General features: G+C 54.3%; 1 protein-coding gene across 1 annotated transcript; it reads right to left on the bottom strand.

Annotated features, from left to right (window-relative positions):
* Positions 1-6,449: 6,449 nt before the first annotated feature.
* On the bottom strand, positions 6,450-13,389 carry GLUL (glutamate-ammonia ligase). Its single transcript, XM_075156796.1, has 7 exons — positions 13,278-13,389; positions 11,925-12,115; positions 10,501-10,662; positions 10,077-10,223; positions 9,463-9,590; positions 9,087-9,286; positions 6,450-8,138 (listed from the first exon to the last, which is right to left on the bottom strand). The coding sequence occupies exons 2-7, from the start codon at positions 12,088-12,090 to the stop codon at positions 7,820-7,822; spliced, it is 1,122 nt and encodes a 373-aa protein (XP_075012897.1). The 5' UTR covers positions 12,091-12,115; positions 13,278-13,389; the 3' UTR covers positions 6,450-7,819.
* Between the last annotated feature and the right edge of the window lie 6,781 nt (positions 13,390-20,170).

Here is a 20,170-nt window from a genome sequence, read left to right as displayed (position 1 = left end):
TTTGGAAGCACCATGGGTGGCCCGCAGGAGTGACTCAGAGCACTTCTGCCCCTGCCGTGCCGAAGCCCAGCTCCCTGTACACAGGGGTGTTGCAGTAGGTCGTTCGGGCTGTATTCAACCCCTTCTGCTCTCTGTTGCCGGTATAAGCCAGGCAGACACCTTCTGTAGGGTGTCTGGATAGCACCCGTTATCCCTTGATGTTTCTGAGCTATATTCTACCCTGTGCAGAGAAGCTGGTGTGAGTCGGGTTTGCCATGCATGAGCTCTACAACTCACGCTTTGGGAGTAAGATAGCACGTTGCCAACTCTCTTTTCCCTCCCCATGAAAGCAGAGACCCAATGACCCAGATGAAACACCTCACTCTGACCAAGACATTTCCGCGGCACGGACTGCTAGCATGACACAAATCTTTAGGATTCCCTTTGGTCCCAACCACCATCCACTGAGCATCCCTAGCTCCTGCTCTGGTACATGGGGCATATCCCCAAACTGGTGCCGAGGACAGCCCTGCCAGAGACCACCTCCTTCCCCAGCCAGCTTCACGAGCAGCTTTCTTCATCCTAGAGAGATTACAGATAAAAAACTTCCACGCCAAAGCAACCTCTTAATGAGACGCTTCCTCATAGGTCTACAGCCCACGGTGACAGTGTCACCCGCTGATCACTGGCACAGTTATTTGCCAGAAGGGGAGGCATCCATGTTTCAGTGAAAGCATTTTAAAGAGCGGATGGAGATCCTGCCAGGAGAGCCAGCCACAAGGAGAGGTGGAAAAAAATGGAGCCAGTTAATCACGTCGCACGTGTTATCTGTCTGGGTGGAAAATAGTCTGAAAATATCTTATATTTCAGAGCAAGCGCGTAGTTTTTGGTGATTCAGCCAGCTGAAGCCCTGGCCTCCAAGCTTCAGAGACAGGCTAAGCCCATCTCTAAGCCCAGCTGTTCCCGGGCAGCTTCCTAAATGGAAATGGCATCTGGACAACATAGCCCTGGGCACGGCCATTCCCACCTCAAACTTGGTGGCTTGCTCAGGATCCCCTAAACACGGAGAGGCGTTGAGCAGATATTGCTTTTTGTGGTTGAAGCAAATGTTGATCCTAGCATTTTACCAAATACCTGCCAGCCTGCGTACTTTCCAGAATCCTACAGGTTCAGCTCCGTAGGGGAGGAGAATCCTATTCACTTGCTTTCCCAGTATTTTAGGCATTTTGGCCAAGCTCCGGCTCAGGACAGAAGCAGCTGGGCAATTCAGCCAGCTGCTCAGCATCTCCACAAACCATACGGATGGGCTTGAGCCACCTGGCTTTTTGTGGAGAAAAAGCAGCCCAAACCTGTATCTGATTAATAATTCTCATTTTAACAGCATATTTGGCACTGGGGAAAGCTGCCAGCAAAAACTGTAGAGTCTAGTGCCTCATCCACCCACAGAACGTAAAAACACACAGCAAGGCATTGCTGCTGTCAGCTTCGTCTAAAACCCAAGAGGAGGAAGAGGACCTTTCCTTCTGAACCCGTGTGGCCCATGCCCAGCCAAATGGGGTCCTGAAGATCATCAATCCTGAGCACAGGGGCTGAAGGCAGCTTGCTCAGGCTGCTGGGGAGCAATAAACACCCTGCAAAGCACCCACTGCTGTCCTGCACCCTACTCCCAGCCAGGCTGGTGCCACAGGACCCCTGGGTGCAGGATCTCCAGGGCTTCCCCAGATCCTTGGTGGGACAAGGGCCACATCCTGCAGACGTGGCACCCTGGGAGGGCAGTCAGTGCTGGGACAAATGGAGAAGCTGTTGGCACCGACGTGGTCTTCCTCAGGCTCTGCAGCCTCAGGCTTTCCATGCCAGCCTGGCAACCCCCCTTTGTCACTGTTTTTTGGGCTAGAATTGCAGAAGTCTCCGCTTCCATTCTTCTCCACCACCAGCCTTTTGAGCAAGTGCAACCTAAGCCACAGAGAGTTCAACAAACAAGGGGAGGAGAGGGAGGTCCCGAGGTGTGGTGTGCATGTCTGGGCCAACCCTCCTAGCAGCCAAGGAAAGGGCTTGCTAAGAGGAGTCACGGGCACAACCTGTTGACAAAGGAAAGCAGGGTTCCTGCACAAACGAGCTGGCTTCACCTGGGGCAAGGGATTAGAAACCTCGGCACAGCCCTCCGGTTCCTCCCAGCAAACCAACTGTGGCTGGAGGCAGGGATTAAACCCAGCGGTGGAGGAATGCGGCTCCTTCCCGCTGCGGAGTCCAAGTTGGCACCGCATCCCCACTCAAGACGTGGCTTACATAATGCAGCTTATGAAAGCAAAATAGCCTGGCCGTGCCAGCCTGTGGGCAGGCCAGGATGGAGAGGAAAAAAAAAGGGAAAAAAAAAGGAAAAAAAAAAAATCTTTTTGGCTGAGGTAAAGCCTGAGCTGCCCCCCCTGCAACCCCAGCACAGGCAGCAGTCTTGCACCATCTCACCAGGGAAGGGAGGAAAGGAGCAGTGAGGAGAAGGCTTAGGAGAGGCAAAGGGCCCGGTCCTCCTACAAGACTGTGAAGAGCTGCAGCCCTGGTGCTCATTCTGGCATCACTGAACATGGATTTTTTTCCCCCCAAATTCCCCCTCTGACCCTGGGTTTGTGCCCCACCAGGCAGGCTCCCATTGAGGTCAACCCATGCACGCTCTGCGTGCAAGGCCGCGGCAGGTTTTGGGGGCTAACCCGCAAGAAGCGCCCAGCCTCAGATCTCGTTCCTGCCAAACGCAGGCCAGACACCTCCAGGAGCAGCTGGGAGAGGCTCTGATCCACACCATCTCCCACTGGGGATGGAGACCCTGGAGACACTTCAGTGCAGAGAGCAGCAGGGCTGGGGCATGTTTTCATCAAAGGCCATCGCACAAGACAGGGGGACAGTCCCAAAACACCCGGCACTGGCTCAGAGCAGAGTCACAAGGAGGAAACTGAGATCACCATTTCTTCATGAACCGGGCAATTAACAAGTGACACTTCTGGGCATCCAGATGGGTCATTACTCAGTGACTAATATCCCCCATAATCCTCAGGAAAAGCTATTTGTGTCTCCATACCACAAATCCTACAGATGGACCGGCCCCTTCATCAGCAAGCAGGGTCAGGACTCAACTTAAAAACCACAAGAGCCAGCATGGGCAAACTGGCCACTGCGCATCGGTGGTCAGTCCCAGCTGAAGAGCCAGGAGGACCTGCTCGTGAGCTGCCCCAGGTCTAACCCTGCATCCAGCTGGCTGGGGAAGCCGGGCAGACCTAAGGCGATCTCAAGATCGCCTTTCAAGAGCTCCCACTTGTTTCCTAAGCGGCTGTCCTCAGTTTAATCAGTAACTGAACAAGTGGGATGAAATCCCGGCTCAGCTGAAGCCAAATTACTGATGTCCATGACAGCAGGATTCCCCTCCCAGCTCCACCACCTTTCTCATCTGGGTCACACAAGAAACTACCAACCGGCCACGCTTGAGCTGTTCCCAGTGGGCTGGGCTCCAGCACCTCTCCAGAGCATGCCCTGGCCTCCTTCAAGACAACGAAGGACCTCCAGCCCCTCTTCTATAGCCCTGCACTAGCTCACAATGCAGCCGATGAACAGCCGGTGAAGATCTCAGCTGGGACTTCTCTGAACACCACTCCGGAGGAGCTGCTGGACATCCAGGAGGCATTTCGAGAGAGCAGAGCAGGGCTGCTCTGATAACGTGAGGTTCGAGCACAAACAGAGGCTCTTGCAGAGCTCTGCAAATCGCCCCCTCAGCAGTCTGTGCCTGGCTCCCATCCCTTCCCATCCTCCACGGGCAGAAAGAGATGCAGGACAGTCACACGGGCCAACATCAACATCCCAGGAAAAGGGAAGAACACAGACTTGGAGAAATAAAAACAATTTTGCCTAGGAACAAGAAGAAGTGCCTCTCTCCCCCCCAGGTAACGGCATCCAAAAGACAGCTCAGCAAAACCTTACCCACCTACGACTGGCTGATTTCTCCTCCAGAAGCTGTGTTGAGGAAGGGAGAGGTGATCACAGCCAGAGGCTGCATAAGGATGCAAAGGCTGATCTACCAAAAAGGGTAGTCTAGGAAGATTAAATAGCACTAAAAAACACCAAAAAAAAGGGGGGGTGGGGTGGGTGGTGGTATGTGGATACTGGAGCAGCATCAGGGCACTCTGAAAGTGTGACAGGGTAGAAGAAACCCAACCAGACACACCTGATTCATCAGGATTTTCAGGAAGACAAAAGCCCTCATGGCCTCACGGTAACTGGGCTGGCACAGCCCAGTGCTAAAAGACGCTGCAAGTGTGATCTTGATTAGCTCATCTGCTGCAGGCTGTATTTGAAGGGACCTGCGGCTAATCTTATTTTGATTGCCTTAAAATTCAGTTATGGGGAAAAGCCTGGCGTGTGAGCAGATATATTAATCGGTTTGGAGCAGCCTTGTCTCCAAAGCTGGTGTTTGATTAAAAGGGAGCACAACCAACAGGCACTTCAGAAAGCTGGTGCTATTTTTGACTGCCTCGTTCGGAGCGGTTCCTGATGCTCCCATGTGCCTGGCAAACCCTTTGGAACCAACGCTTGCATTTTCTTGTATTGAGTGAACCTTTCTACATCATTGTTCACATTTTAAGGATATGTGAGTAAACAGAGAAAAGGGATTCGCTTCCTCTTAACAGGCTAAGATTAAAAGCCAAAATGTTTTATATAAATACATAAGCAGTAAATACAGCTTCTGAAGGTTTCGGCCTCAATTTGCAAGAGCTCCACGGTCTTAAAAGGAGGCTTCTCTACCCTACATAGTTGGGAAATGGTGTTTAGGTAACTGCAAGGAGACTTTAGGCAAAAAGTCAGAAAACAGTGCCTAGAGGAAAGGAAGGATTTTCCCTTCTAACTCATTATAATCTTTTTTTAATGTATATTTTTAATAATCACCTGAAAAGCCATTTTGCAGCACATTTGTTGTTTTGACCTTGTTTTCAGTTGGGTAATTGTGAAGTGAGTGGATAAATGCTTTCTCAGCTGAGAACAAGTGGAACCATTAAGCATCAAACTCCTGCCCTACATTTATGTTCAAGGCAGCTGCAGAAGCAAAGGACTGAAGCCTACTCCTGTTATCACCCTGATGGCCAGCCTGGAGATGGCATCCTCTCGGCAACCTCTGCGGCGGCGGGGGGACACAAATGGTGGTCCACGTCTCTGCGTCGATGGGGCTCTATGAGACACAGGGAGATGGTGTTTAGCCCCAGGACAAAACCTGGCTGCCCATCGGCTACTGCCCTGGCTGCTGGTGATGCTTGGTGGCCAAAACTAAACCGTGCCCACTTTTCCCAGTTCTTTTGTTCCCCCGGAAAAAAGGGTCTCTGGAGGGACAGGGCGCCAGCCTCGAGGATGCACAGCATTCAGAGGGACAGGAATCTCAAAAAAAGTATTACCGTCTTGTCCCTCCTTATGTGCAAATGCTTTTACAGAAGTTTCCCTAATTTAGGTGTAATCAATTTTTTCCTCTGTAACATTTTCTTGGAAGGCAGAAAGAATAGTAGCTGCCCGCCCCCCCCCCCCAAATCAGCAGAAAACCCCAACATCTCTGGGCTCATGAGTTACTCCAGAGCAGCAGGGGTTTCTTCCGGCTGCAGTACCCCTGCTCCAGCTCTTACAGAGGCCAAAGTCCTCGTGGTCACGTCGCGATCGGAGGAAAGGACATGGTGTCCGCTTCGCTTCTGCTCCGGTGACACTCCACCCCACACGGGCACAGGGACATAGGGTAATTTTGGGACCGTGGCGAGGAAAGCGCTGCCCAGAACGTTCCCCGGAAGGGAGATGCAGAAGACCACTTGGTCCATAAAAATGTGATGGCAGGAATGGCCTTATCAGCCCAGCAGGATGCTCATGTGTGGTTAATCCATATTTAAAGATGGGAATGGTTAAAGCATCCACTCCTGAAGAAAGTACCTCTTGGGGAGGTGGGAAATAGCACCACAAGCTAAATAAAGGACTTGGGGAGCAACGTGACACATTTCTACTACCTTGCTTACTTTTCTAAATGCCTGATTTTATACCAAAGGTGGATGAGCAGCATTTTCTCTATAGGGAGAGTGGGACAGGGTCCTCTTCCACAAAGCCTCTTTTTTCATGAAGCTGGAATTTTATTTTCTGTGGGATTTCTACATCCTGTAGAACTTGTGTGGAGGAGGCCGGGGAGATGCACGAATACCTGTGCTTTCCCCATAACCCTCCCTACGGACACTCACAAGCCCAGTCCTTTTCCCATACCAAGAGAACCCACATCAGACCATCACCCAGCCACCTACAAAACCCCATTTTCTGGAGAGCACACATGGATTGCAAGACCCTCACACCCCAGAAGTGAAAAGCCAAAGCCTACCTACTATTCAGGGTCAAATTCCCTTCCAACGGTGAAGGCAACACGCATGCAAGAGCAGCTGCCAGGATGAATCACAGAAAGGAGGCAAAAGTCGGAATTAAGGTTTTGTTCTTTTTTTTTTTTATTATAAAAAAAAACTATTCGGAAGAAGTCCCAAATGCAATGGAATATAACTGGCACCATCTAAGATACCCAAGTGTAAAATCCCGGAACGTTTGAACCTCCCGGCATGAGCTGGGAGGTGCCAGGGCTGGCTGGGAGGGATGGGTGGCCTCTCCCTTCTCCTAACCCCCATCACAGCAGGCAGCCCGGGAGCCAGGACACAACAGTGACGTCAACGGTCTCTGTAAAACCATTCAGTTTTAGAAACTAAGAACATTATGAAAAAAAAACATCTAAAACTTTTTTTTTTTCCTTTATCAAAAGCCCTGCTTTAGTGACATGCTAGCCCCGCTGAAAAGGTAAAAGACCCACAGCTCTGTCCAGAACATGGTTAAATTGACCGGTCAACTCCTAGTTCAGGACACCTTTCTCCTCTTGATCTAACACGCTCATAAGTGTGTCGCAACTGCTCAAGTTACCGTGATAAATGCTTCTGCGGGCTTCCCAGGTCTGGGAACCACCTCCTGCAAACTCCACGCCACGCTGAAACAAATCTCATCCGAGTCTCCTCCACTGAGCCCTCCGAGCTCCCCCTCAGTCCCACCTGGAGGCCCTCCGACAGCATCCTCAGGACCTCTGCCTGCTCTAGCCGGGTGAGTCATTGGAACGTCATCTCTCTTTTAAAAAAGAACACTTTCTTTTTTTTTTTTTGTTGTTTTTATATTTAAATAGAAAAATACTACTTCACTCTGTGTTATGAGCCAGAGACCAGTTGACTTCCAGTGACAGAACCAGGAGTTCTCCTCAACGCTCCTACGCTGAGCTCAATGCCAGAAGATTCCCAGAAACCTCAGAGTGGCCAGAGGGTGAAGATGTCCCCATCACACCATATAGGCAGGAGCACGCGCGGCTCCGTCACAGCTCCCGTCCTCCCTTCTCCGCAGAAGGGCACCAACCTTAGAGAACCATGACCCTGCAGAGAGCCAGCGGTGGGGCTAACACCCCAAATTCGACTCCTGGGGGAGTCAGCTATAGTTTTAAGCTTTCCACCCGCCTACTTGGTTTTTGTGTGTGCAGTCTGTCCCTGGAAGCCACTGGATCCCATCAGATGTACACATGAATTAGACAAAAAAAATAAAACAGTGGTTAAAAGTTCTCTAACACCCTCTCCTCCTCTTGTCTTCTGAAGAGTCAATGACAAACAGACATCGATAAAACTAAATTTGCCCTCCTCCCCACCTCAAGACAACAAGAGTTACTGAGACACAAAACGTGTTATCTTGTACCCTCGGGATTACATCTAGAAGGGAAGTTTAGGGGTGCGGGAAGTGTGGGGGGAAGGCGGTGTTTGTGGGCGCAGTCCGCTTAGTTCTTGTACTCAAAAGGCTCGTCTCCAGTTTCGTTGAGGAGACACGTGCGGACGAGGGCCTCTGTCACAGCGTAAGGATCACAGTTGGCGGAGGGCCGGCGGTCCTCGAAGTAGCCCTTCTTCTCGTGGCCCACGTTCCTGGGGATGCGGATGCTGGCGCCGCGGTTGGCCACGCCAGCGGAGAACTCGTGGATGTTGGATGTCTCGTGGAAACCCGTCAGGCGCCTGGCATTGTCCAGCCCCCCTTTGGGGTCATAGGCACGGATGTGGTACTGGTGACGCTTGCTCAGCCTCTCGATGGCCTCTTCAATGTGCCTGCGAAGGGAGCAAGGAAGAGGGGAAGAGACGGTGAGTGGCTGATGGATGGTACGAGCATCCAAGCGACAGCAGATTTCATTGCCGTCCCCAAGCCACTTCATGACGAAGCTTATGCCCTACAACCCACTTTCCTGATCATCTCGCCACAGGGCTTCTCTCCATTCCTACTTCTGACCTAGCCTGGTTCTTGGAAAAGGATCCCCATGACCTCAGAAGGTCCCTCAGGAGTGCTGTGCGTGGGACACCACCAGTTTGACCCATGGCCAAATCCCACAGACACATTGCCCTGGGGAACCTGTTCTCAGAGGGGAGATTCCTTAACACAGAAGTTCCTATTTGGGAAGCTCACACGGTCACGGGTTGGCTCATCATCTCAGGGCATCACTAACATTAAGGCAAGAAAACGCAGCAGCCAGGAATCCCTTCACAGAGAGCTCCGCTGCAACCTGCGTAAGGTCCCTGCCTGCACATCAGTCCCATATGAGAACTCTGGGTTTACATTTCCAGGATCTTCTTGTTTAAGAAAACATGGCATTTGCTTCCACAGCCTGGACTAGACAGAAGCGAATGGTCTTTCTCTTTTATCACGGTTAGAAACAAAAAAAGGCCTATGCTGAGTTTGTTTGTTTGCAGCATTGGCAGATGAAGAGCTGGACAGCTTGTTACAAATAGCTGCATCCCGGCCACCTGTGGTTCCCTCAGCACCGATGGAGCTGTACTGCTGGCTGAATTTCCCACCCAGCACCGAGAAAGGAGTATATCATTATACAAAAAAAAAAAAAAAAAAAAATCCAAAAACCCAGAACAAAAGTTCAAACATAATGCCAAGCACCAGAGAGACATCTCCCAGGTGGTCAAAAGCTCTGCACAAAGCTCACTGCTACCAAGCAAGTCCAGCCTGCAGGCTAGCTAACAGATACTATTGGCCCATCTCAAAAAACTTACTTGAGACCTCCATCTTCCCTCATGTTCTTGGTGCTGAAGTTGGTGTGACAGCCAGCACCGTTCCAGTTCCCAGGGATGGGTTTGGGATCGAAGGACACAATGACACCAAAGTCTTCGCACACCCGATGGAGGATGAAGCGTGCAATCCAGAGGTGATCCCCCATCTCAATCCCTTCGCATGGTCCCACCTGGAACTCCCACTACAAGAAGGAGGAGTCACCAGCTCAGTGGTGCAGAGACACTCGCAATGAGACACTTCCCACCCCCTTATGCTCTGATTGCTGATAAAACTACGTGGCTCAGAGCCAAAAGCTCCCGCTGAAGCCTGGGATTTTTCTGTACCATCTCATTCTACAAGGCACCTAAACCAATTTACCTGGGCTGGCATCACTTCTGCATTGGTTCCTCCAATTTTCACACCAGCATAAAGGCACGCTCGGTAGTGAGCCTCCACAATGTCTCTGCCATAGGCTTTGTCTGCCCCTACCCCGCAGTAGTACGGACCTGCAACGGCACAGGTGAACACCAAGAGGAACATGAGCTTCCAGGAGGAAAAAAAGGCTTAAATTCAGTGAAGACCGAGCACACACAGGGGAGAACTCTACAAAGGCTTGGGATGTGTGGAAAAGCCCCAAAATCTGTTTTTCATGGAAGAACTAGCAGAGCAAAGCACTGACACAAAGCAAGTCCCTCCGAAAGCCTGAGCTTGTGCTCTGTCATGCTGGGCAAGAGTTTAAGTCACCTGCAGACTAACAAACCAAGCAGCAAATTTAGATGTGGCCAACCTTCATCTTAGGCTTTCTGTAACGATCTTAATTTCATGGGTTACTTTTTGCCAATATCCTGCTTGCTATTGTCCACCTTCAGTTCTAGAAACACCTCGAATCTTTCAGCTTGCCTGACGCACTTAAGCTGCGTCGCACGGATTACAGTTCAAACACGGCGTTAAGGACTCCTGGCTTGGTCCAGCACAGACTCCTGAGAGGTTACCTTGGGGTCCAGGGAAGCCGTTGGAAGGCCAGCCAAACGGATGTCCATCTGTCCCCAGAAGAGTGTACTCTTGCTCCATCCCAAACCAGGGGTGCTGGTTGGACACCATATCCATAATCCGCCTGCAGGTGTGTCGCAGGTTTGTCTCTAGAACAGAAAAGCAACACGAGGCTTGTTAGCATCTCCACCTCCATTCCCCATTTCCACCTTATTTACAGTTTGAGTCCCAGAAGCACTGGTGAAGAATCCCAGGACCAGCCCTTTCTCTACCACCAGCACTTTATTTGCCTTTTACTTTCAGGGCAGGGTTTTTTTTTTTGCGTGTCATGCATGATGCTAAGGGCATGCACAGCATTTGGCTAGGTCTCTCTTTCCCCTCCCAAAAACACCCCCTCCACCAGGAGAAGGGAAAAGGTCCATTCACCTGCAGACTGGCGGTTGTATTTGAAGACCTCGCAGAGGACTAGTTTATTGGGATCCTTGCGAAAAGGGTCCCGAAACATGGCAGCAGGTCGCAAGTACATGTCGCTGTTGGAGCCTTCAGCCTGGAAGGTGCTGGAGCCGTCAAAATTCCACTCCGGGAGATCTGGAGCGGAGAGAGGAACAAGCCAGAGTGACGCAGGGTCCCCGGTCACCGGGAGGGTGGGCTCTCTGCCACCCTCTAGTATTACAGAGGTGAAGATGCTTATAGAGAACAGGCCTACACTAGGTTTAATCGCAGCTCAGCTGATTTTGTTCCAAATGGGGGAAGCAAAAAAAAAAAAAACAACCACGCCACCAAAAAACAACTCCACAACAAAACCAAAACAAGCAAAAAACAGGGGAGTGCAATTCCCCAGCCACCCTGGGAAACACAAGGAGCTGGGCTGCTGGCCAAGCCCAAGCAAACGGAGCGGCACTGAGGATGTTTCCCATGTCGCAACAACCACGGGGATGAGCAGAGCACCCACTCTCCTCGCAGAGGTGGCTGGGCAAGCTGGGAGAGGGCAGAGCACGAGACACCTACAAGATGTAGGAACGAGAGGAGCCATGAAATACCCTTATCCATGTTGCACGGCCTGGAGAAGGTGGGAAAGCAAATCACGTGTAGGTGGAGTCTCACACTGAGGAGGAGTATGGCCAGCTTGGCCCCCTCGCCCACCCCTCCTGGCCGCGCGCTGCCCTCCCGGTCAAAGCACAGCAGGGGCGGCAGTGAACTCCACCCAATGTTATCTCCTCCGTATCCTGGGGGGAAAGTGGGAGGATGGGAAGCACAACGATTTCAAAGGAGTTGTGCCAACCACTCCCTTAGAGCAAAAAGGGGAGAGGGGAAAAGAGAAAGAAAAAAAAAAAAAAAGAGGTAGTTCTGCTCCGTCACACACAGTATTTTCATTTCATAACTGTCTCCAGCCAGCACCATGGCAACCTGGGGAAAATCCTAATGCTATTATTGTGTAAGCTGGGACTGTTTGTTCTGAGGGACACAAGCTCTTAATTACACCGGATAGCTCCATTCTTTCCCCTCCACTTTCTTCTGCCAAACTACTTCCGGCCAAAACGAGTACTTGAGAGTCAATGGGCCGCCGAGGCCCTGCCAACAGCCCCCAGCCCCTGCCAACAGCCCCCTCCGCAGCGGGGGCAGTGCCAGGGACAGGCTCCCCACCCCGGGCATCTCACTGAAACTCCACATTTGGAGAGCTGGGAACATTCCCCTGGGGTATCTGGGGAAAGAGGTAACTGGAAGGGGGTGAGGAGCAATGTCTTCCCCAAATACCATCCTTCTGCCCTGAAAAGAGAGAAATGGCATCCTTTCTCCGGCTGCTTTCTCCACCCGGCAAGGGGATGCGAATCCTGCACCTGCCCTCTCACCTTCGAGGCTCTTGGGCTCGTGGTCCAGCGTGCGGGTTTTGCAGCGGAGGTGCTCCCCTGTCCCATCGATCCAGATGTACATGGCTTGGACCTTCTCCCCCTGCGGCAGCTTCATGTACATGTGCTTGATGGCTTTGCTCAGGTGGGAGCTCGCCGAGGTGGCCATGGCTGCAGACCGGACGAGGGGGTTCCTGCAGGGAGGATAAAAAAAAAAACAAACCCCAACCGTGAGCCCTTCCCTGCACTCCCAGATTTTTCATCCCCCAGCCAGGGAGGAGCATGAGACAGCTTGGCCACGGGGCCGGCTGCCATCTCCAGCAGTCCCACGCCGTTCTGCAAGCAGAAAACAGAGCAGCTCGGGCAGACGCAGGCCCTGCTCCAGAAGCGATGCCTTCAAAGCATCTCATTAATACTCAAACTCCTGCCCACGTCCTGCCAATAAACTATCCACCAAGCAACAGCCTTCGAAAGTGCTCCTCAGCCCTGCGTGAACTTTTCACCTCCACACTCGCTACCGCTCCAGAGCACGGCAAATGCACGAGGAAAGCTTAGCTGGGGCTTTCTTAACGTACTTGCTTCAGTGAGGAAGGCTTGCCAGCCCCAGCTGCCTCCCAGATCAGCTGGTCTGAAGTTACACAAGCCTCGTCTAGGGCAGGAAAGCAACAGGCAGCACAAGCAACCCCTGAGCAACCCAGGCAGCGATGAGGAGGCTAAAGAGGCTCTGGTCCCAGGCGGTGAGACCTGCAGCATCCCCGCAAGCCCAGCACAGCCAGCCCACGTGTGTCAGGACCACGGTAGCTGGGATCCACGCGCGTTTGCAGCAGCTTGGAAATGCAAACAATTTGGAAATGTGAAGTGACTTGGAAAGTCACTCCATCACCCCACCCCTCTGCTCGGGCTGCCGGACCATCCCTCCCCAGCCCACCCTGCTATGGCCGGGCTCCCCTGCGCTGGCCGCGGGGCTCTGCGCGCCCCGTGGGGGCTCCCCACCGGCCCTGCTCGTGCAGGAAGCATCACCCACGCGTACATCCCCTGGCAGGGAGGAAGGCACCCGTATTTAAGCAAGCAGCTGAAGAGCCTTGTGAAGAAAAAAAAGTGCAAGAAGCATCTGTTTTCGAGAGAAAACCCAAGCCCCCATTAAAAAAAAAAAAAAAAAAAAAAAAAAAAAAGCGAAGGAGGAATTTTCCCCTAGGTCTGTCCGCCGGCTGCCAAACCCCCGCCGGGGAGCCCCCCGGCACAAGGCGGAACCGCCCCCCACCCCGAGGGGCTGCGGCGGGGGAAGGCGCGGGGGAAGGCGCGGGTGGCGGCCGGGCGCGGGGGACCCCCCCCCCCACTCCCACGCGGGGCCGTTACCTGGGCTCGGCGGCGGCTGCGCGGCTCCCACGCTCGGCTGCCGGGGCCGCGCCCGCCGCCGCTTTATGGCGCCGCAGCGCCGGCCCCGCCGCACTGATTGGGCAGCGGCGGCCGGGCCGGGGGCAGGCCGGGGCCGGGGGGGACGAGGGGCCGCCGCCCCGCCTCCGCCTCCTCTTCCTCCTCCTTCTCCGGCGGCACCGCGGCCGGGCTGCCCCAGCCCCCCCCTGTCCCGTCCCTGGGAAGGAGGGGGAAGTGCCCCGCTTCGCCCCGTACCGAGGGAAGGGGGGTGGGGGTTTGGGCCCTTTTTGCAACCCTCCCGGGCCAAAAAAATAGCCCCTCATCTCGCATAGTTCTGGGAAAGCGGCGGCGGGAGCAGATCCAGCGCTTTCCGCAGCGTTTACATTAGCGGCTGCCTTTGCATAACTCACAGGGATGGAAATCAGCCGCCCAGGGTAAACAGGGCAGCGGGGAAAGAGAGAGTGGAACTGGAGCCCCCCCCAAGCCCCGGGCCCAGGCCCTGGCTGGGTGCACATGTTTGCGGGTGAGGGAAGAGGCAGCCCCCGCTCCATGCTCAAGCTCCCCGCTTTGCCCCTTGCAGCAGGTAACGGGCTCCAGCACCTGGATTTGCAGCCAAGACCCTCGCTCCAGGGCACAGGATCGGTCACTGTCACACGAGGGAGGAGAAATCCCCCAGCCCCACCGTGGGTGCGGGAGCACCCACTTCAGAGGCACCCGGCTGGCAAGGAGCACCCAGCAAACGGCAGGCACTGCCCAGTATTTTTCCACCCCAGCAGCTCGCTCACTGTCTCATCCCTGCTCCTGCTCAGCCCTCTGCACCTCCCAGCCCTGACCCATGGGGCGGGAAAGCGATGCCAGCACGAGCAGAAAGAGCTGCCGCCCGTGTGCCCACGCGTGCGTGCACACACAGGTATCAGGTCAAGCACACGCCACCCACACGCCTGTCTCAGGGTGACAGGATCCTGGGCTGCCCCATGCCAGCCTCGGGGGGGTGGCACCAAAATTGCTATCCCTCCAGAAGCTGGACCCTGCTGCCCATCACAGCCACCCCACTGAGGACACAGCCTCTCCACGGCCAGAGTCCGGGGGTAAAGTGGCCAGGGAGAGCTGGTTCCTCAGCCAGGAGGAGGTGGAAGTGCTGGCTAAGGCCTCGCCTTGATTTATCGCCCATCTCAAAAGCTGAGTCCCCTCCCTCCGGGGACAACCCGGCTCATTCTTTACCACAACCTTGCAGCAGCTCTAAGTGTGTGTTAATCCCCCAAGGCTGTCCAGGACCAAGGTGAAATTCAGGTGCTTTCCACCTCCTCACATTGCTTGGGCAAGGCAAAGCCAAGCATTACAACAGAAACTGCCTTCCCCCAATACCCCAGTGCCTGCACGCTATGTATACAGAAAAGGTTTCAACAAACACTGTGTTTTACCCATAGAAATTAGCTCAGGATCCCATATTCAGACCAAGTTCAGCTGTGGTTACCTGAATCTAATGGCTCAGCTGAAGAAAAAGAAGGCAGGAGCTGGTGCTGAGACCCACTTAGGCCAGGAGAGACCCAAAATAGCCCCTATAAAGGGGAGCTGTCAAGCCACAGGTGACGTTAAGCCATGCCCAAGCCTTTTCCCTAGGTTTGCAGAGAGGATTTGTTTGATTGGGACAGCTCTGATAGCTCCAAATTCTTGGAAATGTGCTTGCTACTTGCGAATTTCCCAGAAACTTTGGCCACCAGAGGTGGCTGCAAACAAGCCCAGGGTGTTTACGGGTGGAAGTCCCTGTGGCGTGGGGTGACCCTCATGCCATCCGAGCCTCGGGGCCAGGCAGCTCCTCTTTTCACCCGCTGAGCTCTAAGCAACCCCGAAAGGAAGCGGGGAGCAAAGGCAGCTCTCCATCCGATAAATGCATGCCGGCTAGCAAACCCCTACCTGGGAGAGACCCCCAGCGTGGGCAAGGGTTTCATGGCTGGGGTGGGAGGATGTCGCTCCCTGCCCCGGGGGAGGTTTGGTGGCACTCCCATGCCCATGCCCATGCCCATGCCCTCTCCCTGCACAACACGGTTCCGAGCCAGCGGAGAAGAGCCGGGCGCTGCAGCCGCGGGGCCAGCGCCCTCTCCCGGGAAACCGGCGGAGGGGGGGCGCGGAAGAAGCGTCCCTTTGCTGCCTCGCAGGGCTCACGGCAGCTTGTTTACAGCCTGCCTTCCCCTCCTCCTCTTGCAGGCTGCCGGGTTTTTTTGGGGGGGAAACGCGGCTCAGCCTGTGCTTTCACCCAGCTGCGTGCTCCAGTGACCCTTATTGTCACCAGCGTTCAACGAGACAAAAACCTCGTCGGGGAGCTGGGGAAGGCACGATGCCAACAGGTGACACCTCCCAGGAGTGGATTTAAATCAGCCTTCAAAGGGCCCCGATCTAAATGCACAGCAAGCCCGCCAGAGACAATGCACCGCTCCAGGGGCGAGTCCCGACTGGCACATGTTTTTCTTTTTTCCTCCTATTAATTCGTGGGAACACCTTTATTTGCCTGCCCCGGCACTTCCCTCCGGCGCAGTTTATATCCTGCGAGAATTGCCGGGGTTGGAGAGCGCCTGGTGAGTTGGGAGGGTTGGTCAGGGCTGGACTTTGCGGCCCTTCTGCCTTCAAGGCAGCAATGCAAACCCGGCAGGGACAGCACACAGCGAGGTCCCCGGTCTCTCCAGGAGAGGTCTGGGGACCACGACGGTCGAGTCTCTCACAGTTAGCATGAGACGTGCCTGCTCTTACGTGTGCCCAGTCCGATACCACCCTGGCATCTCTTTTTCTGACCCCAGGCAGGAACCAAGCAGTAGCAAAATGCCATGGCTTCCCTCCCCACCATGCCTTGGTGGGGCTGCTGTGACCCATCCCTGTCCTCGTGTCCCCCTCATCCCTATCCTCATGTCCCCAGCTGAGCTGGGCAGTTTGCTCTTGCCACAGGGACCTTGCATCCCCGCCTGGCTGCTGGGACCCCCTGAAAGTGTAGGCTCATGAATTTGAATTTGGGAATGCCTTAAAATGTAGAAATGTCACACCACAGGGAGAAAAAAAAAAGGGGGTGGAAGGTGGAATTCAAGGGTTAAAAACGCAGAATATGAAACTTCTCTGTGGCTCAGGCCCCGGGGCAGGTGGCCACTGGCTTTGCTCCTGCAGTGCTGGGACTCTTTCCTAGCTCCCTGAGGCCATCTCCAAGGGTGGCCTCTCACTGCAGACCTGCAGCTGCAGAGCTGGCCGCCCCTGGGGTCTCAGCCCCAGCAGGATGCAGACCTGGTCCACTAAGCCCAGGCACTGATTTGCCTTTCACCAGCACTAAAAAAAAAATTCTTAAATAGAAATTAATGATTTCTTTTTTAAACAGAGATATCACACAGGGAGCAGGAATAGTCCATTTTGTTGTGACTGGTTAGATCCTAGGAGGAGGCCTGGTGCACTTGAAATGCCCCAGCGTCCAGCATTGGCACAGCTGGGAGGGAGGAGGGACAAGCATCTCTCCTCTCCCTGTGCCCAACAGCTAAGACATTCCCAAATTCAGATACACCATTTTCAGACCCATCTAGGAAAGCGCTTTAGGCTGCAACGTCCCGCATAAGGAACTGAAACGCACCCGAGTGAGACCAGACATGGGCTGGTGGTGCATCACCTCCATCTCTGCCCACCACTGGGCACAGCTGCCTCTGCTTGGACCCACCATAGCGTGCCCACCGCCGCTGGGACCTGGGCTCTGGGGGGGACTCATGGGGCTGGAGGAACTGGAGGTGCAGCCCCTTTTACCCATGATTAGCAAGGGCTGGAAAAATGAACCTAACGCCTTAGCGAGACGAGCAAGCGCTTAATTAACAAGTTGCCCCGACAAGATTCAAACAGCGGTCACCGACTGAGGACAGGGAGCTTGCCGTGGGGCGAGGGAAACGTCTGCATCGGGGGGGGACTGACCTTGTGCAAGCAGCGGTGGCCGACGGGTCTCCCCTGGAGCGCTGCGGGAGGCTGATGAAACCCCCCAAGGCAGGGAGGTGGTAGCAGCTCGCCCGATAAGTGAGCAAACATTGCACGCTCCGCAGCAGGCCCATGCTCCCTTTGAAGATGCTGCCAGGGTCGAGAGTAGCCGAGGGGTGGTGACCAGAGGGCTTTCGGAGTCAGAGCAGGTTACCTGGGCTGCACAGAAGGGCAATTTAGGAAAGCCAATTAATAAATAAAAACGTGCAGAGGCACACGCAAAGAAAAAAGCTTCCTCCCTATGCAGCTCAGCTGCAATACCCTCCCGTGACGCATTTAGGAGGAGAGGGGCCTTGGACCGCAGTAGCCAGGAAAGCCTTGTGCAAACCCCCCCGGTTGCTTGCACCTGCCTCTCCACCCCTTTCTCAGCCACCTTGGCGCCGGTCACCATGCCCGATGCCCACCTTGCCACCCCTTGCAGGAAACCATGGCATTGCTTCATCCCCGAGCAGCCCCCTTCCCCAGCTCCCCCTGGGGAGGGCTCTTTGCAGAAGGGGCATCGCCGCTGCCAGCTCCGGGCCGGTCGGGCAGCAACCCCGGCAGGCAGCACCTACCTCTCGCCGGCTCTGCCCTGCACGCGTGCAGACCTTGCGCAGAGGCCGAGCGTCTTCAGCGAGCAGGAGCCGCTGCTGAGAAGCACGTGCTCGCCTTCAAAAGCAACCAGGGGAAGCTGGAAGATGAGAACGTCAGGGGCAGGCGGGATTTGAGACCTAGAAATTGCTTGGCTCAGTTTGCTCTGTACAAGGGTGGAGAATATCCCAGGGAGTGCTCAGCGCATGCCTTTCCCTGCAGTTGGAAATTGGTCACAGCGTGCATTGGCAGGGTTGGGTTTTTTTGTCTTTTTTTATTAGCACTGTTCATGCTGCTAAATGCACTCCCAGCTAGGTCAGGGCCGTGTTAGCCGCGGCTGGCAGATTAATTTCAGCCTCATACACTTCACAGCTCCGTAAGTGAGAGTGCAGAAATCCTTAAAGCGCTGCCCAACTGGATTCAATGGTAGGATCCAGGCCCGACATTGTAAATTATAAAAGGTAACTGCAAAGTGCTGTTGTCCGTGCCCCTTCCTTACGGCTGAATTAGGTCCCCGTCCTGCCGCAGCACATGCTTAACCTGGACTGGTGAAGTCAACAGACCCGGCCACACGGATAAGGTTACAGGAGCGATTTCGGCTGAGCTGGAGAAGAGGCAAGCGAAGGCAGAGCTTGCTGCAGGGGCTGTCAGGTGTAACGGGTCAGAGCCCAGCCTTCACCGTAAATCCCAAGCAAGGAGACTACAGACAGATGGCAATAGGCTCAAAAATACTTCTAATTAATGTAAGGAAATACCAGAGATGTCCTCGCTGAGCAAACAAGTCTTATGCACCCAGGAGACTGAGCATGGAAATCACATTAAACAAAAAATAATCCTAATATATTCAAGAAAGGAATAAATATTTAAAGCTGAACTGCCATACCTGAGACCTCAGACAATTCCAGTTTTAAGGTGCTACGGGCCCAAAAGGATCAAACCCATTGCTGACGCAGTCTTTGAGGTGTCCTAAACTATTTATATGAGAACAGGCTGGGGCTGGATGGGGGGAAAAAAACCCCGCAGTCTGGCCCCAAAAGCTGACTCTGGGCATACAATACTTGTGCTAGAGGGAGAGCAGGTTTGTGCAGCAAGGTGCTTGCACCGCTCCCCCGTGCTGGAGTTTCCCATCTTGTAGGGGCTGTAGACCATCACCTGAGCCCAAAAGCAATGCAGAGGTGTTTGGGGCTGCCGTGGGTCCGTGGGAACAACCCCCACCCTCCCCGCGGCACCGAAAGGGGCAGGTTGGGCTGCCTGGGGAGGCTGCGAGCGGCCAGCGACCGCAGGCAGCGAGGCTGACCCCGCGGTCGGGCAGCCTTGGACTTCGCTGCCGCGGCGAGCCGTGCCAGTTTATGTTGGGCAAGGATAAGAAACCCAGCCCCATCCCCCCCGCCACCCCGGGAGCGCGAGGCTCTGCCGCCGGCGGAGGTGGCCTCAGGTCTGCCGAGGGTGGGCTGCTCCCCGCACGGGGGGATGGAGGACGTGGGTAATTCGGGCTCGGACAGAGAGGGAACGAAGCCCTTCTGACGTGTTTGGTGTTGCAACCCTGCCCTTATCTTTGAACAAAGAGTCCGGCCACTCTGCGCTGCTCTCCGAGCCCGCTGCTAAATCTGGGCTGTGCTCATGCATCCATCTATTTTTTTAAGTCTCTTTTTTTTTTAAGTCTTGGTTTTTTTTTTTTTTCCTTAATAGCCACACAGCTCGCCTGAGCTCCTTTTGCAAGGAGCCGTTGCGGCAAGACGAACAGGGCAGATGTGCCCATGCACGCACCGAGCAAACCCCGGGAAGCTGCAGCCAGGCTGAGCGGGGCTCCATCCATCCTGCCAGACCTCTTGGGGTCTCCTCCTGGGGAGAGAATCCATGGAAATGGCCAAGGCCCCGTGCATTCCCACAGTAACTGCGTCGGCCCGTTCCTGCTCACAACCTTGGTCCTTTCCCGGCAGAAACTGGCACAGTCCCGCTGAGGTCAGCCCAGAGCGGGACGGGCACCAGCGGAGCTACACCAGCCTCTGAGGAGCTCACTGGGCATCTGCAAAGTTGCCAACTGGAAAATATATATTTTTTGACAGTTGCAATCTTTCCCCGAGGACTTTTGAGTTTTTCATATGTGAGACAGCCACCACGCCAGCTCAACCCTATCCCCTCTCCTCTCCTCTCCTGGGCTTAGCAGCAAAAATCCATATGAATTTGTGATCGGAGCTACTCCTCCCCAGGCTCTCCCGTAACTCCTTCCCGCAGCGCTGCCTGGCACCACTAGAATAAGCAGATATTTTGCGACTCGTGGCTTCGTTGTCACCACGAGGACGCGCATCCCACGT

The sequence above is a fragment of the Calonectris borealis genome, chromosome 8 (genome assembly GCF_964195595.1).
Source record: "Calonectris borealis chromosome 8, bCalBor7.hap1.2, whole genome shotgun sequence".
NCBI classification, from domain to species: Eukaryota; Metazoa; Chordata; class Aves; order Procellariiformes; family Procellariidae; genus Calonectris; species Calonectris borealis.
Note: the sequence above shows the minus strand (reverse complement) of the source record. Positions and strands in the feature narration are given on the sequence as shown.

Coding starts and splice junctions, on each gene's coding strand:
- GLUL (XM_075156796.1), bottom strand. CDS start 12,090: ATGGCCACCTCGGCGAGCTCCCACCTGAGCAAAGCCATCAAGCACATG. Junction 10,224..10,500: donor ATACAACCGCCAGTCTGCAG/GTGAATGGACCT, acceptor TTTCTGTTCTAG/AGACAAACCTGCGACACACC. Junction 9,591..10,076: donor CGGCTTCCCTGGACCCCAAG/GTAACCTCTCAG, acceptor GTGCCGTTGCAG/GTCCGTACTACTGCGGGGTA.